Source organism: Strongylocentrotus purpuratus, unplaced genomic scaffold (assembly GCF_000002235.5).
Source record: "Strongylocentrotus purpuratus isolate Spur 01 unplaced genomic scaffold, Spur_5.0 spur5_scaffold_6, whole genome shotgun sequence".
In the NCBI taxonomy this organism is placed as follows: Eukaryota; Metazoa; Echinodermata; class Echinoidea; order Camarodonta; family Strongylocentrotidae; genus Strongylocentrotus; species Strongylocentrotus purpuratus.
The window spans coordinates 26,441,590-26,465,989 of record NW_022145612.1 but is presented as its reverse complement, the minus strand read 5'-3'; the positions used below and the strand labels follow the sequence as shown (position 1 = coordinate 26,465,989).

General features: G+C 37.2%; 1 protein-coding gene across 1 annotated transcript; it reads left to right on the top strand.

Annotated features, from left to right (window-relative positions):
• Positions 1-85: 85 nt before the first annotated feature.
• On the top strand, positions 86-24,052 carry LOC588054 (F-box DNA helicase 1). The gene is given in 22 exon segments (XM_030999898.1): positions 86-284; positions 896-2,565; positions 3,109-3,239; positions 3,900-4,023; positions 4,800-4,987; positions 5,618-5,737; positions 6,356-6,450; positions 11,406-11,484; positions 11,753-11,842; positions 13,553-13,811; positions 14,724-14,802; positions 15,524-15,610; positions 16,848-16,922; positions 16,925-16,983; positions 17,518-17,617; positions 18,793-18,914; positions 19,335-19,404; positions 19,970-20,152; positions 21,003-21,104; positions 21,922-22,031; positions 22,547-22,678; positions 23,358-24,052. Coding segments are annotated over 21 exon segments (3,924 nt in total). The 5' UTR covers positions 86-284; positions 896-1,020; the 3' UTR covers positions 23,532-24,052.
• The last annotated feature ends 348 nt before the right edge of the window (positions 24,053-24,400 follow it).

The following is a 24,400-nucleotide window of genomic DNA, read 5'->3' as shown; positions in this document are numbered from 1 at the left end:
TGGCAAAAATTCTCTTTCTAAGATATCTCTTGAGTTTACTGAATTTGACAAATGACAGGGCTACGACTAGTAGTGTAGTACGAGTACGAAGTACAAGTGGTTTACTCTGGCGGGCGATCCGCTCAACCAGCTCCCAGTGGCCTGGCTGCGCTGCACTGTTTACTAGCTATCTCCAGCAGGCCGATTACCCATGGCCGTGCCAGCGCCTTGACTCGCGCATGCACGTTTCTCAGAAGTATCATTCAAAACACAAACAGTGGAACACGAACTATCAGAGAATACCAGTGAGTATATAATAGAATTTAAGATCGTCATTTCTAAAAAAAAAATCATGTAGACCTAGCCTAGAATTCTACGGTAGATATCGAACTTCAAAGTTTTGTAAATAGGTCTACATGTATGATGTAGAGTCTAGTAGTTGGGCCATATGTTATGGCATCACCAATTTGATTTAGAAAATAGGGCAAGGCCCGAACCGTCGGTTGATTAACTCATGCACTGATCAAAACAAACGTACACATGTGGCAGAATAGCATAATCACAGGCACGGCGCAGGCCCTACTACTAGTACTACTACTAGGCGATGCGGCGTCAGCAGCGCTAGCGATCCAGCTCAATTATTAGACCATAGCAGATTAGTATTCAAGGCTTCAAGCTCATTTCATATTGAATTTATTTATGTTTGGTTGACAGACTATGTTAGAGTTAACTTACGATTAGAATATAAACAAAAGATTGTGTAAAAAACTTTAAAATGAAATCTGAATACCCGACAATATCCTTATTTTGTAAAACGAATATACATAGATCTAGACTAGATCTAGACTAGACCCCTATGTGCGATTAAAATATGTTGAGCATTGATTCTTTATCCTTCTGTCTCTTTTCTCCAAAGGATTAGGTTTTGGATCATGCTCGTGTCTTTCCTCAGCAAAGTGATAAAATGTGCTTCCATTGGCCGAGATGATGACCTTCGACAGCCACTTTCGTAAATGAAGCTAGAGTCTAAGCATCGAAAGAATGGAAGGCATGAAAGATAAAGACAGAGATGAAGGCACCTCCGATCATCATATCCCTGTGGTCCAACACAAATCAACTCCATCAGTACCTTCAGCAGACAGTGGGAAAGGATCTAATGTTACAACTGTCACAAAGAGAAGGAAGATGATTCAAATGAATGATGCACAATGCCTCAGTCACTCAATGACTTCAGAAGGGGCAATGCCACTCACTAATCCCAAACCTCAGGGACTGTCAAAGTCACGGACTTGGGATGCAAACAGAGGACTTTATCCAAGACAAAATACCTCTAGAAGACATTGGAGTCCTAATAAAGGAACCACTGTACGTGGTCAAGGACATTCAGCTTTACTAGGATCGCCCAAGAAGCAAGGAAGAATGGATACATATTTCCCGATATCTCCTAAGAAGTCGCCAAACAGTGATGTGGCATATCACAAGGATTGTTCACAGACTGGTCAAATTCACACATATTCTCAATCCTGTAATAGACAGAATGGTCAAGGACATTCAGCTTTATTAGGATCACCAAAGAGGCAAGGAAGAATGGATACATATTTCCAGATATCTCCTAAGAAGTCACCAAAGAAGTCACCAAACAGCGACGTGGCATGTCACAAGGATTATTCACAAACTGATCCAAATCACACATATTCTCAATCCTTTAATAGACAGAATGAACCCTCAACTAGTAGCTTGAGAAGTCCACGAAAGTATACTCAAGCTACCTTTGGAACACCACCTGCGAATGGGAATGACCATACCTGTCCTCAAGAAATCTACTTCCCAAAACCTGAGGGCAGTATAAAGAGGACTCCTAAGAAATCATCCAGTACTCAAATGCAGTGTATGGAAACTTCTACTGTGTCCAATGCTGGTAGCTCAGGCATGGGTCTAGCTTTGACCTTGATCAAAGATGATAAACCCAGTTCAATCGCTGCTCGTGCTCCGGTTAAAGCTCTGTTTCCAACAAAACGTCCATCTACCAGTAGATATTCTACAGATCTTGTCAGAGCTTTTGAAGAAGATGATGTCCTCATAACGACTGAAATGTTTGATCATGCTACGGGAAATAATGAGCAAGATAAGCAGACTTCAAGAGACAAACCAGGATGTTCCTCAAGTCTTGATAAAGAGTTTGAGGACGATGACTTCTTTACTGCTGAGGACTTTGATGAAGTCTTGCAGTCATCCCAAGGGTGTGTCCATACTAAAGAAAACCACCCAGAGACTACCCGTAGAGACTTTGAGAAGGCATTTGAAGAGGAAGATCTGACAGCGGAGGAGTTTGATGATATTCTGCAGTCATCACAGAGCCCCGTCAAAAATGGACCGTTTAAGTCTTCCCCAAGGAAGACTACCTATGGTCTCCTCGGGGATGATGACCACTCATTTTTTGATGATGTCGAGGATGACGTGGACTATTTCGGCCGTCTTCCTGATGAGATTCTGGAGAACATCCTTGGCCAGTTACCCATTCTGGATATGTGCCTTACAGCATCCAGCGTTTGTAAGAGATGGCATAGCATCATATCTAGGGAATTGGTGAGTCATGCAGGTGGAGTCATGAATTGTGTATACCTTGAATTAAAAAAAGTGATTAAAAATCAGTGGACGTAAGTCAATATGGAGAGTTCATTTGCTAATTAGATGTTTTGTAATTTGTATAAATATGTGGAATAGTTCTGTCTACCTGCTTGTACTATTTTATCATTAATGTTGCAGTCAATACCCGAGTAAAATACTATTGCACTTCAACAGATTACAATCAAATGAACTATGACTAAATGTTTTCTATTTCACAGTCTATTCTGTAATGTCGATCAACTGGACAGTGTATGAAAACTTAATTGTTTTTACTCAGGGGCCCTTTATTTCTATTGATATTTGCAATATTATTTGCAATATTATTTGCAATATTATTTGCATGTTTGCATAATATTTGCATAAGACTACTGTCAGTGTAAGTGCTTTGGTAGATTATATTGTAAGTGTAACTGATATTAAAGATACTATAAAGAGAAATAGATATTAATACTATTATTTTTATATAACAATTTCTGAATTGCATCTTTGGACTGTCAACAGTTCACTCCATGGAAGAAGAGATACCACCAAATGAAGAAGGTCCAGAACGATGATGACATCCAAGATATCTTTGTTTTGATCTCAGATGGCAGTAGGATGGAGAAAAGAGCTTGTCTTATGCAACTAATTGGGTGAGTCTTCAAAGAAGCATAGAGTAGTGTGAATTGAGTCTTCATCAAAAAGAACTGAAAAAGGTTGACACAATTACGTTATTCCTGTGCAGTATTTGTATATTTTCCTCCTTTGTCTCGAAACATGTACAGTTCGAGTAGCATTCAAAGTTAAATAAAAAATGTGTGAGCCTTCCAAATTTATATTGATTTTGATTTAGTTTTAGACCTGACTGTAGCTTTAGATATTCTATACTGTAATTAGATTTTAAACTGATGTTAACCTGTATGATATTACGATTTCAAATAATTTTTTTACAAAAGGTGTAACTGTGTAAGTGATCCAAAGTTACTTACACTGGTTAGATCAATGAAAAGTATACATATGATGCATGCCAAAGGATTTCATTATACGATCAATTGGCAATCGAGTTGATGCTGTATGCGTCTATCGTACAAAGCCTTCATGCGGTAGGTGCATAAACAGCCTTAACAAGAGCCATAGATCCTGTGCTACGCATGTATTCACCAACACGCGTTATATTCGCATTAACCACTACACGCACTTCTGCGTACCGTGAATCACACCTGACCGCACCTGACTACCGGTAATCATTATATTAGGATCTAGGAGTGAGTTGTAATAAATAGGATTTATCTTTTTATGAATGTACAATACAGGTACATGATGAAGCTACGAGTGTCAGAAACTAAGTCAGCCATAGATTATCTGAAGGGTCACCCCAGGTTCAGTGAAGCTGTAGAAGTCATGAAGGCGAGGACACCACATGTCTTTGAAAATCAGGTAACTTTCAAAATATGTTGTATTGATGAGGACATGCAAAATGAATAGTGAGCAAAGAACGGAAGCTTTCTGTTTGTTTCCTATGCGTATGCTCAGAGAATCCTATATTCAATCAAAGGTTCAACTAAAACAAGGCGTAAATGCTATTTGTCCCTCCTTAAAAAAGAGTCATACCCAAGTCATACCAAAGTCAAATGGGAGACTTTATCCCCGACCCATCAGAATCCACTGACCAAACTTCCAATTAGAGATATGCATAGACCGAGTGATCTTTCGAACATGCATAACTTGCTTATTATTGGTTCTGATTTCTTTCAAACTTTTGCCATTCTGTTTATCTTTTTATCTTCTGCTTTCATACAAATAATCAATTTTTTCTTTACAAGGGTTAGATTGCCCTTTAACAACTTTTTTCTCAATCTGCCAATCCTCTTCCACCCCCTACATCTTTGTCCATCTCTTTAAAAACATTGGTTTATTGCCATTATTAGACTGAATGAACAATAGACCAAATGGGTAGTAGACTAATTGGAGATTAGACCGAATGCAAGTTAGACCAAATGAATATTAGACGGAATGATAAGTAGACAAATGGTTATTGGACCATGTGGATAGTAGACTGGCTGATGTTAGATCATGTAGGAATGGGCTAATTGGGTAGTATATACCAGTAGATGAATTGGTTGTAGACAAAAAGCAATTCGACAGTCCACCAATGGATAATTCTATGAGACAGCATGATGTTGATGAAATGGTATTGTCTTTTGTATCTATAGGACCCTCACCCTTGGTCTACTGTTGCAACCCTTGTGATATTGTCACAGTCGGCACAAGAAGTATGTCGTATCGTGGACTGTCTCCTGCTAAGGAAGGACCCCATACCCAGGGTAGAAGTATCAGAGTGCCTCTACTGTCTGGCTTCAGCATTCTTTCTCTTCCAGAAGAAATTCAAGATAAACAGAGGGTCAGTGACTACCCTCCTTCAATCTTGATGTCCAAATTGGTGAAGTTCTTGCGATTTCATCAAAACATGAATTGTAAAGTATTGCTGAGAGAAAACACACCCCCCTTGCAATATATTAGAGATTGGAAAATCATGTGATCACCAAACAGGATTCATTACCACATTTCAATGTGTGGTGTTTTTCAGACATCAAGTTACCTTAGATGATTTTTTTTTTTAATTTAAAACTGTTTCAGTAACAGTTCAATTCATGCATGTTAGTCAAGTGGTCCAAAGTGCTACATGTCAGAGAAGTGTAATATTTAGAAGTCATATGAGTCATATGTAATACTTTATTATTTTTACATATTAAAATCAATCTGGTTGTCATGTACACTTACAGGTCTATTTTGCTTGATAAAGAAATTTGTTGTTGGTACAGTCAAACCTGCTTTTAATAGCGACCACCTGTCTACAGAGACCACATTTTTGGTTTTCCTTGAAAATGGTTTCTCATTGAAACATACAAGGAACCTGTACATGAAGACCATCTGTCCATAAAGACCACTTTTATTGTCTCCTTTGGGTGATCTTTATAGACAGGTTTCACTCTAATTGTATGCTTCTTGTGTGTGTTTGACACTGTTTTAGGCTCCACTACAGGATATTCCATGCCTTACATATCCTGGAGAGTAACGACGAGAAGATGTCAGACCCTGCCAGAAGAAGTAACAAGGGACTCCAATCACATCTAGATTCACTAAGAAACGGGTAAGATAAGAGGCAGTAAATACACAGCAAGAATCGTTTGTAAACACCTGTTTGTAAGCAAAGTAAACTTAGGTTGCAGCAGAGTATGGGAAGCTATTTCTAAAGGTTGATTCATTGAAATATTCATTATGTTTATCATTGAACGCTTACCTAAGGTATTCTGGTGAGGTACTCTCTCTCTCTTTGAGATTGTTTGCAGTAATCACCAAACATGTCATGTCCTGTCGAGAAACCAGTAGTTTGGGTTATCTTTAAAAAATAAACAATTTAGATACTTTTGTGTTTGTAACCGATTCATAAGAGCTCTTTGTGGTGGTCAAATGTATCTGTATGACAAGGATTTGTAGCATTAACGGTGATGATGACGATGATGATGATGAGGATGGTGGTAATGGTGATGATGATGATTGTGATGACATTTTTCAATTTAATTCTTTCCATAATTCGATAAGAATGACAATATAAACATACAAAACAACCTACAAACATAGTAATGTATTAAAGGTATCAAGAATTCAACAACAACGAAAGGTATAGTACAAAATTGAAAAAGATAGAAAGAACAAAACATGTTAACTTATATTTCTTGTTGTTGTCTCTTACTATTTCATCTTGCAGTCAGAGGGAAGGTCTAAGTTTGACTCCAGAGCAACTACGGATCATCAATCACTTTCTGCTCCCTACAGATGTCATCAAGATAATTGCCTTTGCAGGTCAGAATGTCATTAATTTGAATTTGAATTTATTGATTCATCTGTGATACAACAAACAATATTTTTTCTATTGGTTGAACCATAAACAGTAGAATTGTACATAACAAAGAAGTGTACTATGACAAATATTATTATTATTATTATTATTATTTATTCGGCAAAACAAAGTGTATACAGAGGATTACATAGAAGAAAAAAATCATACAAAACAAAGGATGAAAATCATCGTGATTCCCATGAGCAATTACAAGTTGCCAGGAATGGGGCAGGCAAACTAAATCACCGAAACCGTGAAGGTCCCACATTCCGACTTGCAGTACTCATGGGAGATCACTACATAAATACATTGTAACAAGTAACAAGAGTATAGCAAAAATCAATATGACAATGGTAAAAGAAGAAACTCAAATTTTTAAATTAATCAATAAAGTATAAATTATTTCATATGTTTTTTAAGGAAAATTATAAAGAGCCTTCCAATAAAAGCAACATGTCTTCGTATTGGACAAATATAAAGTGGAACAAATACGAATGATGGACTCCGTCTTGGTATCAAAATACAGGCTAGGGGTGTCCAGTTATTTGACATAAATATTTTATGGTTGAATTATACAAAATTAAAATATACAAATGTGCTTTTGTGTTATATATGAGATAATATTTAAGGGGCAGAAATGCAAATGGTTGGCAAGAATTGTAAACTACAAACTATTCCTTTACAGTGTTCGTTTTTAAACCAAGAATCATATAAAATCAAACCAATTATAGAAAAACAGGGGGTAATGTACTTTCAAGGCAAAGAAATTACAGAAGCTGTTCAATTGACAATAGTAATACATACACTGTAGTAGAAGATAGTAGATAGTAGTAATTTTAAGTTACTGTAATAATCAAGTTAAGCAGGAATATACCAGTATTATCATCTAAAAACAAAAGGTATAATAACTGATCATCCTACAATAAAATAAGCGGATAAAACACATGTATATATATATATACTAAAAACCTAATAGAGCTGAGAAAAGATTTGGCTTTTCAATTTGGATTGCCAAGTTTGATATTGGGACAATAGAAAGTCATTACGGAGTTCTACAGGGAATTCATCCCAGAAGCGAGGAAAGAGATACAAAGCGGTATTATTCAAACGCTGTGTTCGGGCAAGTAGGTGATGAAACTTCAGTTCATTAGGGCGGCGTGTTATCATCAGAATATTTTGTATAACTACATCACAGTCAATGAATCTATAAAGAGATTTACAAATGAATGACATCAGCAAGTACTTTCTACGAGACTCAAGTGTGTACCAGTTAAGTGACCTTAGACGCTGATTGTAGGGCATCTGTTGTCGGTACTGTTTTAGTATCAGACGAGTTGCTCTACGTTGGATGCTTTCTAATCTGTCACATAGATTACGATTGACAGGGAACCAGGCTGGTATACCATATTCAACAAGCGGAAGAACAAGTGATTTATACAGGCAAAGTAGGGCCGGTGATGAGAGACCCCCAGAAACGGAAGTGATGAGACCTAACATACGATTTGCACGTGAGACAACATAATCAACATGTGAATCCCACTTCAGGTTACTGGTTATGATTATTCCAAGATATTTCGTTTTCTGGACAATTTCAATTGGCTGATCGGTCAAGAAGTAAGCAGGCGGGTCAACCTTTTTGCGCGCTGCAGATATTCTCATCACTTTCGTTTTGGAGACATTTAGAGACATACGGTTAGATAAGCACCAATTAGAGATTTTAGTGAGATCATTTTGCAAGGTAATTGAATCAACAATTGATCTTATTGGCCTAAATATGATAGTGTCGTCGGCGAACAACGCACTAGGAGAGTCAACTAAAGATGTCAAGTCGTTTATAAACATATTAAACAAAAGCGGTCCAATCACACTCCCTTGGGGGACACCAGGTGGCACTCTAGCCCATTCAGAGGCAGCACCTCTATAGATGACTCGTTGGCGGCGACTGCATAGTAGTGATTTTATCCAATGCCAGAGATTACCACTGATGTTGAACTGAATGGCTAACTTCTGCAACAACACATCATGAGGCAGTTTATCGAAGGCTCGTGAAAAGTCCAAATACAGTACATCGACCGGGCAAGATTTAGGACCTTCTAAATACTTCAGCCACTCATGTGTGAGACGTATTACTTGGGTGACACACGACTTTCCTTTCCTAAAACCGTGTTGGAAGGTGGAGATTGGACATGAAGAATCCAGATGAGAATCTATTTTATCAACTATCAGCGATTCCATGATTTTACTCCCAACGGAAGTAAGGGCCACTGGACGATAGTTGAACGGAGATGACTTATCACCAGATTTAAATACGGGAGTAACATTGGCAGATTTCCACACAGTTGGGACTTTACCAAGAGCTAGTGATACCGAAAAGATACGCTGGAGGATGGGAGCTGCCACAACGGCAGTATGTTTCAGCAAGGATGGAGAGAGACTATCTGGACCAGGGACTTTCTTTTCCCGGAGAGAAAGTAATTGGCGGTAAACATCACTTACACAGATATCAAAATTCTGTAGCTGGTTTATTGGGAATTCACACTTCTCAGGTTGACATGGAACTCCCTGGGGATCAGTAAAGGAGGTTTGGAAAGCAGTAAGAAATTCAGATGCTATGTCTTGTGGTTTGTTAAGGATGCGACTCCCGCTTGCGATAGTAGCAGGCGGTGAGTGGCGCTTATGCTCTCGAATGTAGGCAAAAAACCTCTTCCTATTATCACAACAAAGAAACAAGGCATTGACATACTGCCAGTAAGCAGCCCTGATTTCGTATTTCACAAGGTTCCGAGCTTCTTTGAAGAGGCTCCAGTCGGCAACTAAGTTGGACCGTTGAGCTCTAACAAAGAGCTTACGTTTCTTGCAAATCATATGCTTTATCTCTTTAGAGATCCATGGCTTATACTTCCTTGTCCTCATCCGAGATCGCGGAATAGCATCTTTAGAGGCAGCCTCAAAGATGTCTAAGAATCCTTCCCATGTAGAGTTTATGTCTTCAGGATCGATGAAAAGGTTCCATGGCACAAGCTGCAACAGGCGATTCATATGGTCAAAGTCCGCTTTGGGAATGTTGAGGAACTCACGAAGAACTGCCTTGGAAGCGAAGGGTTTAGGGGAAATGATCTTAAATACAATGCCGTGATGGTCACTTGGAACTGGGTTGGGACAGACAGATGCCTCAACGAAAAGGTCAATACGATTGGTGAACACATGGTCGATCAGGGTACCAGATGAAGGGTCGTCCTTGGAAGGACGGGTTACAGTAGTAACAAGCTGAGTCAGTTCCATAGTGTCGCATATAGAAAGAAGACGCGATGAATCGCTTGATGAATAATCTAACAGGTCAACATTCAGATCTCCGGTAAGGATAACACCATCAAAATCAATTGAGGTCCTCTGAATGTTGTCAATGTGGGCTTGAAGCAAGTTCCAGTACTGCGCATTGGAGTTTGGCGGACGATATAGAGACAATAGAAGCCATTTTCTCTTGCGGAGAAGAAACTCAATGCTTATCAACTCCAGATCAGGATGTTCCAAGTTTTCTAATCTCCTAGGGCAAAGGCTAGCGTCGATGGCAGTCAATACTCCACCACCAGGCTTGGTCATTCTATCCTTGCGAAATAATACGTAATTAGATGGAAACCCGAGTTCGACATCCTCACATGCAGCGTTCAGCCAGCTTTCAAGAATGCAAATGATTTCAGTATGATCAGTAGCCAAGTGGGCGAGTAAGTTTGGCATTTTATGTCGGATAGAACGTGCATTGAATACAAGTCCAGTCACGTGACCCTTTGGTTGATCATGAGAATGATCGACATGTGCAATAGTAGGATTTCGATTGGTAGAAGGTCCAGGATTTGTAGCTATATCTCCGGATTGAAGAAGCAACTGGAATGTTGCAGTAGAGTTGGCATAGTAGCATACAGATGACCCACTATACTTGCTCCTGACAGGAATATAGCTCACTAGGGTAGATAACTCATAGCATGTAGGTAGTATAGGGCAACAATCCTGTTGACCCAAAATTGTAAGGATGAGGGTAATTAGTCCAAAGTACTCCATTGATACCCAGAGAAGACACAATACGTGATCATCAACCGTACAAAAGAAGAAGATCCAAGAGGGCGGTCTAATCCCTCATGTATACATTATGTGATCACAAAACTGAAGAATATACAAAAGAAGGTTTATGGAAGTTCCAAAACAAATGTGTGTCATAAAATAGTACAGAAAAAAGATATTCTCTCATCAACTCATTTTAATTTGTTATGGTGTTGGAACATGATGCCTTTTGTTATTTGCTCAACTTTCTTTGCCATAAACCTTTCAATGAGTTTCTCAAGAAGATAGAACTTTAGTTTTTTAGTTAACTAGCAGATTGATCATCAAAATGGCTCTTTTGATTTAGGAATTGGATATCAAGTAAAATGAATACATTCATCCAATGCCAGGTGTGAGGGCAACTAATATCAACACATTTTATGACAAGCTATATTTCAATAACCCATCCCAATAATTGATTTTTAATAACTGTGTCTTTCAAAATTTTTCCGTTCCAATACTCTCCCAAACTAAAAATAATGAAATAGTAATGATTTAATTAATTTTGTTATTTATATATTTATTTATTTTTTTTATTTTTAATTTTTTAATTATTTTTTATTTATTTATTTATTTATTTATTTATTTATTATTATTATTATTATTATTTATTATTATTATTATTATTTTTTTTTTTTTTTTGGGGGGGGGGGGGGGGGGGGGAGCGAGGGGTTCGTTCCTGTAAAGTGTGTATGGGTAGTTCTTTTTCATGAAAGGAGTTGACTACTGAATTCTCTATTTCCTATAGGCTTAACACAGGGACCATACAGCTCCTGTAGGCAATGGGTTAGGTTTATTAAAGTACTTTTTTTTATTGATACAGGAACTGGGAAGACTACAACGCTCATCCAGTTTGCTCAGATGAGACCACGTCTTAGCTTTCTCTACATTGCATTCAACAAGTAAGTTCTCAAGAATCAAGATCATTGCAATATGGAAACCATCATCTCTCAGATGAAATTTTAGATCATAAGAACACGTCGCTGTGTCTCCAATTTACCTTAAGTGCAGTTTCCAAAGTAAATCTTGCTCTATGATCATAATCTGTATTCTACCTGTCTGTAATATTGGGTTTGCTCCCCTCTATTGTCCATGTGTCTCTTGAAAGGCAAGGTTCTTGTTACTCCCTGGTTATTTTACTGTATGATTTCCACACTTGTATTCTTACAGAACGGTGCAACAGCAAGCAGTGGACAAGTTTCCACAGAATGTAGAATGTAGGACTCTCCATTCTCTTGCCTATAAGGCAGTTGGCTACAGGTGAGTATCGTATGCAATTGCAAAACTAATGCCTTCTTCATCATGCTGCCATTGTAGCATTAGTGCAGCCAACTGAACTGAGCTCAAGTTTTCATCCACAAACTACCATGCTCCAACTTACCATTCTAAATGTGCATACATAAATGCATTCACACTTATGCCGTTTTTGTTTGCTATTTTCCTAGTTTTAATGGTCATGTTAAATGGGACATGATCCAGAGCATCATTTGTCTGTTCTATACTGCACTCTTCACCTAAATAGGATTTATTTTGTAGACAAATCAGGACCCTGTTTCATAAAACTTGTTATCAATATCAAGTTACAAGCTACTGAAATCATGGCATCTGATTGGCTGAGAGAAAATTTGTCATAGAAATTTAGCAGTTGTTATAGATAAAAAGTTTTATAAAACGGGTCCCTGAACTCTTGAAAGGGAAAGCCATGCTCATAACACGCAAAACCAAAAATGTATTTTCTGTATATTTATGCCTCCGTTACGAAGTAGCCGGAGGCATTATGTTTTCGGGATGTCCGTCCGTCCGTACGTACGTCTGTACGTACGTACGTCCCGTTCTCGTGATCGCGTTATCTAAAGAACCGATTGATGGATTCCTGCCAAACTTTGGTCATGTATGTATCTTGCAGAGCCGATGAACTGATTAGATTTTGGGGTCATGAGGTCAAAGGTCAAAGGTCACAGGGCTCATTATGTATGCAAAAACAGCTTGTGATCACGTTATCTGAAGAACCGATTGATGGATTCCTGCCAAACTTTGGTCATGTATGTATCTTGCAGAGCCAATGAACTGATTAGATTTTGGGGTCACGAGGTCAAAGGTCACAGGGCTCATTATGTATGCAAAAACAGCTCGTGATCGCGTTATCTCAAGAACCGATTGATGGATTCCTGCCAAACTTAGGCCATGTATGTTACTTGCAGAGCCGATGAACTGATTCGATTTTGGGGTCACGAGGTCAAAGGTCACAGCACACATGTATGCAAAAACAGCTTTTGATCGCGTTATCTCAAGAACCGATTGATGGATTCCTGCCAAACTTAGGTCTTGTATGTTAATACTTGCAGAGCTGATGAACTGATTAGATTTAGGGGTCATGACATCAAGGTCAAAGGTCATGCGGCTCATTATGTATACAAAAATAGCTTGTGATCGTATTATCATTAGAACAGATTGATGGATACCTGCCAAACTTAGATCATTTATGTATCTTGCAGAGCCAATGAACTGAGTAGATTCTTGGTTCAAAGGTCAAAGGTCATGGGCTCATTATGTATGCAAAAATAGCTTGTGAACGCATTCTCATTAGAACTGGATTACTATTTAACTCAGGACATTTTGCAGAGCCAATGAACTGAGTAGATTTTAGGGTCATGAGGTCAAAGATCAAAGGGTCATATATGTATATGAGAAATTGCTTGTAATCACGATATTCTGAGAACCTTTTAATGGATTACAATTGAACTTGAATTTGAAAAATTTCTTCCGTTTTGGTTTGTAAAATTGCTCTATGACGGAGGCATCATTTTCAACTGCGCGCAGTTGAATTCCATCTAGTTTCATTATGTAATTATCATGTTTTTAATGGACAAATAAAATTGAATTGGAATTGAAATTGAATAAAAAAGTGAATACATTTATCAGCACATTTATTCATCAAGTGGTGCATTAACTCGTGTCCTTGGTGCCCAGGTACCGGAACAAGTTGAGTAGCATGCTGAAGCCTTTCTTCATCACTTCGCTCCTGCCTAAAAAGGCTAAGATCAAAAAGCAGAGAAGAGGAGGAGGAGAAGAAGAGAAGGCGATGCATCATATGACCCTGGCCAAACATGTCTGTACGACGATCAATCACTTCTTGTCTTCAGATGATGGATACATCACCACTGCTCATGTCCCTGCGATAGACACGTCCCGTGTACCTCGACAGGCGTTAGATCACACTGTCAGAATGGTGAGGTGTGCTTTTATTAAATGATCTTTAAATGAAGATTTGGGGTCTGTTTCTCGAAACCGTCATAAGTCTAAATTCTTGGACATCCTGTTAAAATGTGTGTTATAGAATTAACACGCGTTTCTATAGGATGTCCACAAAATAAGACTAATGATGGTTTCAAAAAATTGGCCCTGGATTACTATTGCTCTAAAAATCTAGATATTGATTCACCATTTGATTTTATATCATTTTTTTGTAATGATTACAGGTAACAGGAAACAATTTAAGTGATCAAAGTGCCATACAATGTGTAATTTCTTGGTCATTTGATTTAGTACTATCCATTACAATACTGCACATTCAATGCATACTCTCTATAGCTTTCAGACAGCTTACCTGTGTGCACATGCTAATTCAATCACTGTGACATTTGATTTCTACTGGATAACCACCGTTAAATGCTTATTTTGCTGTTGATACATTGAAATATAAATTTGTATGTAATGATATATATATTTTCAACTTCTTGGTAGTTGTTACATGGGATCCGGGCTAACTCGGACCAGGGGACAACTCGGCCCAGCTGCAAAAACGGTCATTTTCGTCATTTTACCCTAACTCTAACCCTAACTCTAACCCTAACCCTAACCCTAACCCTAACCCTAACCCTAACCCTAACCCTAACTCTAACTCTAACTCTAACCCTAACTCTAACTCTAACCCTAACCGTAACCCTAACCCTAACCCCAAACCTAACCCTAAACCTAAACATGCAAACAATGACCGTTTTTGCAGCTGGGCCGAGTTGTCCCCTGGTCCGAGTTAGCCCGACTCCGTTATATGTACATCAAGTTCATACATAAATTGTCTGCCTATTTATATGTACAGGTAGGAGTCCTTATTAGATTTATGTTTTTTGTTTGAACCCAGGATATTGCTAAGGCAGCCGAAAGTGTCTTTCAGGCTCTCTGTGATGTGAACAACAAAGAAACCAAGATAACACACGATGGTAAGATTCTAGCGTATACATTAGATCCACAGTGAACCTTTCAGGATAATACATACATCCACCATTCGTTGTGCAACACTTATTGAAATGTGTAAACATTGCAATGACATTTTACACGATGCAAACATGATTTCTATCAAGCTATTGATACTGCCATTGAGTTGATTTTTTAATAAATTCGTTGCGATTGTGTAACATTTGTTTTAATTAGTTTATTGGGATGGATATTGCATTGGTCGGACTATCAAAGTGAAATTAATATATGCTAGTAGTGCTTTTAAAAGGAAAGATATGAAGAGATATATTTGAAGATATATCATTATATTTAAGCCTATCTGCACTAGTTTGGCCAGGAGGGATTAGACCTCCCTGCGTGGTCACTGGCATCTCATCAAATCAGCTCTCAATTAACATATTAAGTAAAAGGGGACCATGGGGGATCAACGGATACCGCTAAGGAATCTTTGGCTGTATAGAGGGCGCAAGTAGCTACAAGTAATGCAGTCCTGCTTTAAATGATTGATTCACTGAATAATTCATCATTAACCAGAGATTGTAAGCTTCCCTTTTCTTGTTATTAATCTACAGAAAGTAATAAATGAAAGTGCCTCCTGTCACTGGTTATATTCTAAACTTAATACTCTAGAAGGGGGTTATTTTCCATACCAATATACGTTTTGTTATCATTGACGTTGTTGTCTTGTTTCTCTTTTTTGTGCAGTGTACATGAAGTTATATGAGCTCCAACACCCACAGTTCGAAGGCTATGATTGTCTGCTTATTGATGAAGCACAAGATCTCACACTAGGTAGGTATCAATTCTCCTGATGATTACAACTACAAGAGAGGCAGTGTGCAATTCTCAGGAGTCCAGTCTGTATAACTGAGCCAAGGAGGCTTGTACTAATTTACAGAAGGGTTCCACTGTGCTATAGTCTTGTATCTAAATGAGAAGTTCACCCTAACATTAATTTGGTTTTAATAGCAGTAAAAAATGAGAGAAACAGGTCAGTGTAAGTTTGAGAAAAAAATGATTAAAAATAATAAAGAGAGGAGGTCAAAAGATACGTCACAGCAGAGATGCCAACCAGTACGATTTAATCGTATTTAGTACGATAATAAGAGTGGAATACGATAATACGATATCACCTCTTAAAATACGATTTTTCCACCCCCCCCCAAAAAAAAAAATAAATAAATAAAAACCACAGAATCGCATAGAAACATGTACAAGTAAACCCCTGCAACCCCAACAAAAACTTTGCTTTACAATTTTCTTTTAAAATTGTAATGAAAGAGCAAACACTTTACTTGACCGTACGTACCAGTATCACATTTTTATGAAATTTTACTGGCCCGGGGCCAACCGGCCATTGGTAGTGTCAAGTTTTCGTGAAAATCTGATTTTTCTCTCCAAAATCTGGTTTTTTAGGATACTCAGTCTGTTTTTTTGTGTCAAGAGGTTGGCATCTCTGTCACAGTGTTCCCAATTTGTGTTTCACTGATGACAACTTCAAAAATGGATAACTTTCCAGTATTTAATCAGATATAGCTCAAACTCTCACTGATTTGTTGCTCTCATTTTGTTCTGGTTTTATGAAAACCATTAGAATATCATGATGGACTTCCCCTTTAATATAATGTAAAATTACGACTTCTAAATGTGCTCTAGACAAAGTGACATCAAACTTGATTTCAGAGCTGCCATAGGTGATGATAGAAAGTAAATATACATAATACAGTTTTGGTATATACAGGTGTTGTTAGTTTGTGATCCAATAAGTGCTTCTCCATTACCAACTCTGGACAGGATTTTTTTGTGTAAAGAATCCAGAGTTGGGGCCAAGGTTGCAATTGTGTAATTTTGTCAGATTTAGATGAGAATGTTTGTTGCAGCATTGAAGTTGCAACTGCAGAGTTGCGGTTGCTAGAGCATACATTTTGTATGATTGCTAACCCGTCATTGGATATAGAATAAGGAATATATAATAATTTCTAATTTCTAATTCCTATTTACATGATTGTAATTTCAATCCTACACACAGCTCAGCAGAGTATCCTGCTTACTCAGAAGTGCGCTAAGATTCTGGTTGGTGATCCTCATCAGCAGATCTATAGCTTCAAGGTGCTACCAATGCCATGGCCCGGGTACAGGCGACCAGAATGTACCATCTCACACAGGTACATTCACCAGCTAGCTGGGGTATTAAAGCTTATCTTGAGCTCTGGTATGGGAATCATACGTTGAGAGAACATGACTATAATTCATTCTGCATTGTTTATCCTGTAGTAGATTGATTGTTACAAGTAAAATTAAAACAAACTCACAAAAACTTGCTGTAAATCATCTTAACTAAAAACCATAACTCTCATCTGCACATAGTGACCTGTGTTAAGCACATTACTCAGCCCCTATACATTTTTTACAAAAATCGTTTGGCATTTATTCGAAATCTTGAACATGCTGTACATGAACACAAGAATGAGAGCTTCATCTTGATACAGCCTTATAACATACACATTAAAATATTATCCAGTATGAGGGAAACAGGTGAATTATTATTATAGGTAAGAAGAAAAAAGATAGTGAAAAGAAGAGAAAAACAGATCAAGATGTAATGGCAGGTTTAGGCAAGCATTATTTACCCTTTTGCTTCCATCTAGCCATCAATACCATTCATATATATAGGTTTTCTTTTCTTTTATTCTGAATAGTCGTTCAGGTTTGGACCTCAGATTGCCTATGTTGCTAACTGTCTTCTAGAGGTCCTGAAGCAACAAACCAAGAGTACCATCATTGGTGCAGGACCTCAAGGTATGTAATACAATTTCATATCCTGTCTTGATTCATTGTAGTAGGTCTGCCTCATTCATTTTTATGCCTTTGTTACGAAGTAGCAGGAAGCTTTATGTTTTCGGGTTGTCCGTTTGCTGTCTGTTCTCGTGATCGCGTTCTCAAGAACCGATTGGTGGATTCCTGCCAAACTTAGGTCATTTACATTGTATGTATCTTGCTGATCCAATGAACTGACTAGATTTTGGGGTCATGAGGTCAAAGGTCATGGGGCTCATTGTGTATGCAAAAATAGTTCGCGATCACGTTATTATTAGAACCGATGGACAGATTACCATCAAACTCAATACATGTATGTATCTTGCTGATCCGATGAAGGCCAAAGGTCATAGGCCTCATTATTTATGCCAAAATAGCTTGTTATCGCGTTATCTCAAGAACTAATTGACGGATTCCTGCCAAACTCGAGACATGTACATGTATGTATCTTGCAGAGCCAATGAAGTGAGTAGATATTGGGGTCATAAGGTCAAAGGTCAAATGTCATGGGGCTCATTATGTATGCAAAAATAGCTTGTGAAAGCATTCTCATTAGAACTGCTGGATGGATTACTATCAAACTTAGGACATGTATGTATCTTGCAAAGCCAATGAACTGATTAGATTTTAGGGTCATGAGGTCAAAGATCAAAGGGTCATACAAGTATAAGAAAATAGCTTGTAACCACGATATTATGTGAACCTGTTAATGGATTACAATCAAACATGAATTTGAAAAATAGCTAATGTTTTGGTTAGTAAAATCACTCTTTAGCGGAGGCATCATTTTTGACTGTATGCAGTCGAGGTTCCATCTAGTCTTTCGATAAAATTCTGAAGCTCTATTGAAGCTCTATTGAAACTAAATATTTTAACTAATTAAATCATCTGTAATATTGTATTTTCTCTATTGTTTTCTTTTAGCATGATTTAGAAGTTCAATGATTGACCAAAAGTATGGGATATTGAAAAATGTTCTAACACAAAGGCTTCATTGTGTATTCCTATTTAAAACAGGTTATTTTCATTGTAAATTTTATCCATTTACTTTCTTTAGCTGGGTCAATGATATCACAGACCAAATTGACAAATATAATCCTTCCTACTTTACGTTAGTTCATGATGAGCATAAATGTTGAATGTGTTGACCTTTGCAGGTCAAATTTGTGGAGGTCGTGTAGGCCAGCTGGCTACCATATGTCGCAGCAATGCAACTGTCTTCTCAGAGGCAGTCAAGATGGTCACCAATGATGAAAATGTCAAGATCCAGTTCTCTGGTGTAAGTATACACACGAGAATAAGTACTCTTTGTGACATCATACCTGTCACATTTGCCAGTTAAGATGAAGTATTCTATAAAAAACATATTGTTTTAATGAAACCTTGCTCTTAAGTGGAATGATTTTTAGGAGCTTAGTAATCACAAGTTGACTTCATGTTAATTTTAGCATTCAAAGGAATACACTCTTTCCCCCTTATGTGAGTTACTGTGCAATATTTATCGATGTATATAATTGCCGTTAGAGATTGCATAGGGAATTGTACATATAATTTTGCTGAAAAATATGTTGTTTTCCATTTCTTGAATGTCCTTTTTTGTTCAAACTTTTGAAGAGTTCAATTGGAGATACGGTATAGAAGGAATTTTATAACAGAATTTGATATAATTTTAGCATCTCTGAAATTATCACATTTCCAGGGCTATGAGGGCTATGGCTTTGACAAGATCCTGGACCTGTACTACCTGAGTTTACCACCAGGTCAAAGAGGTAACTCATTCTGATGTGTATTGTGCATTAGTAAGAAGGTTTTACAGTTTCATAACCATGCACTTCCATCAGCTATATCTTCTAAAATTGTGTTAGAATATCAAATGTAGTGCTACTGGTACTTAAAGTGTGGTTAGTAAGCTGTGCAATAATGAAGAAAGGGAAATTAATAACAATAACTTCATGGATGGTTGTTAAAACCCCAGATTTAGGAGCTTTCTACTAGTTCAAACCTGTTAGAATCCACGTTTATTTGTTAGACCCATACACACAAAATAACATCTTACCTTATGGTACTAAACTTTAAAATCTTGGGCCAGACTGGCCTACCATTTGCCCTTTTTTCTGGTTTTATTTTACTATTCATGTTTTAACGCATGCATTCTAGACTCTATTTGTTATTGGTATTTCAATATTTTGTGTGTGTGTGTGAAAAAATCAAAATGCTCTTGAGATTTTTAAATCACCTGCCTTTCCTTCTGATAAATGTATGCCTCACATCTTTGATATACCAACCTATGTTTATCTATTTTGGTACTATGGAGACATTTTTTTCTATTTTCAGGCAGCTACAGGATTAAGGACAAGTTCATCTCTCGTTTTGAGTCCATGAACACCGTTCAGTCCTACGCCAAGATGGTTGATGACATGGAACTTCAATCCCGCATGAAAATTGTCTTTCAATATCACTCGCGGATACCGATGCTGGTCCAGAAGATCAAGAAATCATCGGTTCGTTTCGATGGAGGTATTCTCAAAATATATCTTGTACTATCTTCTTTCGGTATCCGTTGCCAAATGTGCAATTTGCCATGTTATTTTAGTACTAGGAGGCCATGTTTGCAAAAGAAGAAACCATGTACATGTATGTGTTAATACTTCAGTATGTTTCATCAGGCCTACTATATAGCCAGAGCAGAAATTACATTATTGAATGATAACACACTACAGGGGTACTAATTTTCATATGACGCTTCTAGAGGTGTATTGTGAAATGGTAAATTCAGGAGTCTGCTAATATCTTTACATAGCAGCAGAGTGTACTTTAAAGAAATTGGTCAGGTTTTCAATGCAGGGAATTACAATTCCACTGTGTTATCGTTACATCTAACGGACCTCAGTAACATGTGCTAATAAAATATCCATTTGGGCCCATGTGAATTACAGTTTTCAAGTTCAATTTCTTGTTTTAATGGTTCATATGTTTATGTTTAAAAAAAATTGGTAATTTAAGTGACATTACATGACTAGTAGTTAAAATTTCTTAATTGGGTGTTATATGACGGTTTATGAGCTCTGAAACATCCTTTGAAAGCAATAAAACAATTGGGAAAAAAATATTTAAACATTTTTTGGGGGCTACTTTTCAAGCTTGCTGCATGAAAATAACAATCTTTAATTTGTTTTGCATTGAACTATATCTAAATTTGGGGGGCTCTTCAATGACTTTCGGGGGCTCTTTTGGGCATTTCGGCATTTCAGGGTCTAATTCGCCCTGAGCCCCCATGTAATTTTTTCCCTTACAATTTTACTTTGTTATTACATCTTTACAGTAACTTATGTTATATTTTTTTCATTTTTATGTAAATTTTTGATAGCCTACCTTCTGACAACTGCCCATAAAGCTAAGGGTCTTGAGTACGACACTGTGAGAATCACTGATGACTTCTTAAGTGATCCTCTTGAACAACAGACTGTTGGTAAGTTGAAAGAATTGTGATTGATATTATTGCATTACTGAATACAATGTATATTTAGAAGAAAAAAATCATAAGTGATAGTCATGAATGAAAATTAAAGAGAATGGTTTGTCAAGTCAGCTTCAGTGAGAGTAGGATATGTCATCTGATTGTGTTTACAAAAAAAGATAGCTGAAATGATCTTGGAAAAAGTAGTTTTAGTGAAGATACATGATTGAAAGCAGAAAAGTGTTGACCTTTTGTCCAAAGAAGTACTGAAAAATACAAAAAAATTCTTATCAACTGAAATGAAATACATACTGACCCACATGGTATGCAGGATGCCTCGTTTATTTTGAAAAAGTTACCAAAAAAAATTAAAGGGGTCGTAGCATGGCAAATACTGGTTAACGCCATCAACGACTTCTTTTGGACAGCTGCACATAAATGAATGGACTTGATTAACAGTCAGTGGGTGCTACCATTCGTGAAAGAGACCAAAATTTTCCTCACGCAATTTTCGTTTCGCGTATGTTGCACTCAAGTGAATACTGCAGTCGTCCGTAGTCGTATTATACCCGATTGGCGCAGAGTCCAGTCACGGGAAAGACACGTAGTTTGTCATGCTACACCCCCTTTAAAGGGACAATATGGCCCCTTTTCTCAAAGCCTTTTTTGAATGACAAATGACAAAAATCAATGACAAATCTGCTAATGACCAATCAGAAGCAAGGATTTCAGTAGCTTATAACAAAAATTGTTGTTTGTCACTGATGACAATTTTTGTGAAACTTCTCCCTGGTGTCTTTTTAATTTTCCTTCAATGTTCTTGATACAGGCACTCAGTCTCTGGAAGATGAGAAGAACATTCTCTATGTGGCTGTGACCAGGGCTAAGAAGAGTCTTCAACTCAACAGAGCTATCAAGAATTATCTGAGCAAGGTTGAGGTAAAGATTATTTATCATTTTAACAAATCATAACAGTAAAAAAGGGTACCGGTATATTTTGTAGTTCAGACCTTTTGATTTGATGTTTGCAAGTCAAAAATGATTATTGGTATGCATATGTATGAAATATACTAATATGATGTACTAGTGACAATGCAAAAGAAAAATGTTTTGATAATGTGGCGGTCTATATATTCTGTTTTTAGTTTGTACTAGTTGGTTCTGTACAATTCAAATTTGGAAATACATTCCAATAGACACTTGTTTTCTGGAAACTAAGTCTGTTAACCTGTCCCAATGTGGGTGAAATTTACAAAATATCTGTATGGGTGAAATATTCAGAATTTGAGAGCATTATTCATGTGTACAGAGTTCAGAATAACTTTAATGGGAAGGGCTGGATTAGCAGAGTACAATTCTTTTGTTTTTGTTCAAGCTAACACTAATTTGCATGCTTGTACATCATTCCAATACTATTTAAATTACCATTATCATCCATTAATGTTGACTTTCAGGTGAAATTTGAGTACCCAGTGCTGGCTAAGAAGCTGAAAAAAGAAAAAGGACCCCAAAGATGCCAAGAATGTGGAAAAGTCCAAGATGATGACAACCAGCTCCTCCTACAAGAAAGGAAACACATCAAGCTGGTATGTCATTCTACATTATTCAAACTATCTCAGTATTTTCAAGTCCAATAGACCGGTTTACTATCATATTAAAATTTGTTTGCATACTTTTAAAACAAGAATAAAGGTTATTCTTGACAACCTGAATTTGAAAGCTTGCCTGTGGCTTTCCGGACATAGCAACAAGTAATGTATGCAGATTGCAGACTGGATTCTTAGTATTGTAGTTCATTTATTAATAACAGGTTAATGGAATAACTTTTCACTAGGTCTCTAGGAAAGAGACATCCATAAATATGAATATGTTAGTAAACAGTTCCATTTAACCCAAATGGGCTGGAAAAGAAAAAGAAGACAGGAATCGCATTTCAGTCTGCCCGTGCTCACTTAATTATCATCTGTATTGAGCGACAAGGGCATTATTTCTTTGTTGAAAAATATGAGTAAATGACCATGTGGCTCCAAACAGATAGTATGAACAAATATCTAGCTCATTACCTTATCAAAATATCTCAAGAACTACGGGGGAAGTCAACTTTGAACAAATCTTGCCATACTTTGTGTATTTCTTTTTACATCAAAAGAGAATGAAATTTGTGCATGCAATACAGGAAATGGAGATATTTAAAAACTTTAATTATGTATAATTTTAAACCGAAACTCAAATATTTCATTGTATTTTTAATTATTTTTTAAACAGACGAATTCTATTCGAGACACGTCTGTTGAGGGAGGGATCGTCTGTCATAATTGTGTAGAGGCACCAGGATTTGAGGAGCTGTATGGGAAGCCCCCTCCGACAGAAGAGGAATTACGCGCGATGGAGCGTGCCGAGCTGGCTGCGCAGAACCCTGGAATATTTGTGAATGTTTGAAGCTGCTGAACCGTTACTACGGGACATTGCAGTAACAGGAAACATGAACTCTTCGATTCAATCCAGATTTGTTGATGGAGATTACGAATGAAATGTAGAATGCTGCTTTTGACTTTGATAATGAACTTGTTGCTAGTCCAAAATTATGCACAGTTGATGTTTATCGAAGCTACCTTGCCATAAGACACCATTTTTTGTGCAAGACATAATCTATACTGCCTTGAGATTTATCTGCCAAATAACTACCAGATAGTGTAGATAAAATGCAATATTATTTATTACAAGAAGAGAGTAGGTTTTTTTGTTGTCAATCATTCCTTACCATTACGAACCCTTTGCGGTGTGTAGCCATAAGGCATTTTTAAAAAGCTGTTCTTTTGCCCTTTGCGACCGACCCAAACATCTTAAAATTTGCGGTCAGCTATTTATTTTAATTATTTTTTTAAACTGTTTTTTAGAAGAAAACAATGTTTAAAGGTAAAGACCAGTTTGAGAAACGCCCCCTTCTCAAAAAAATGAAATGGAAGCTCTTATTACCAATCATGTAAAAGAATGTTTTGACTAATACGTGATGATACAAATGCTAACAGGAAACCGCCTACTAATTGATAAACAGTGTGTATTTGTTAAATTATTATCTATGTGGACCCGATAGATATAGTGCACGTGTCGCCCACATGTCGCGCAGTCCCATATACATCTTTCTGTGTACAGTGCTTGTAACTTTACCAAGACTGGGCCAAATTGCTTATCATTTTGATGATTCCAGAACCTTGCAGTACACACCAATATTTATATGCTAGATGATCAACATTTTTCTGATCGATTTCACAATGTTTCTTTCACAATGCAATTGCATGACCATAAGT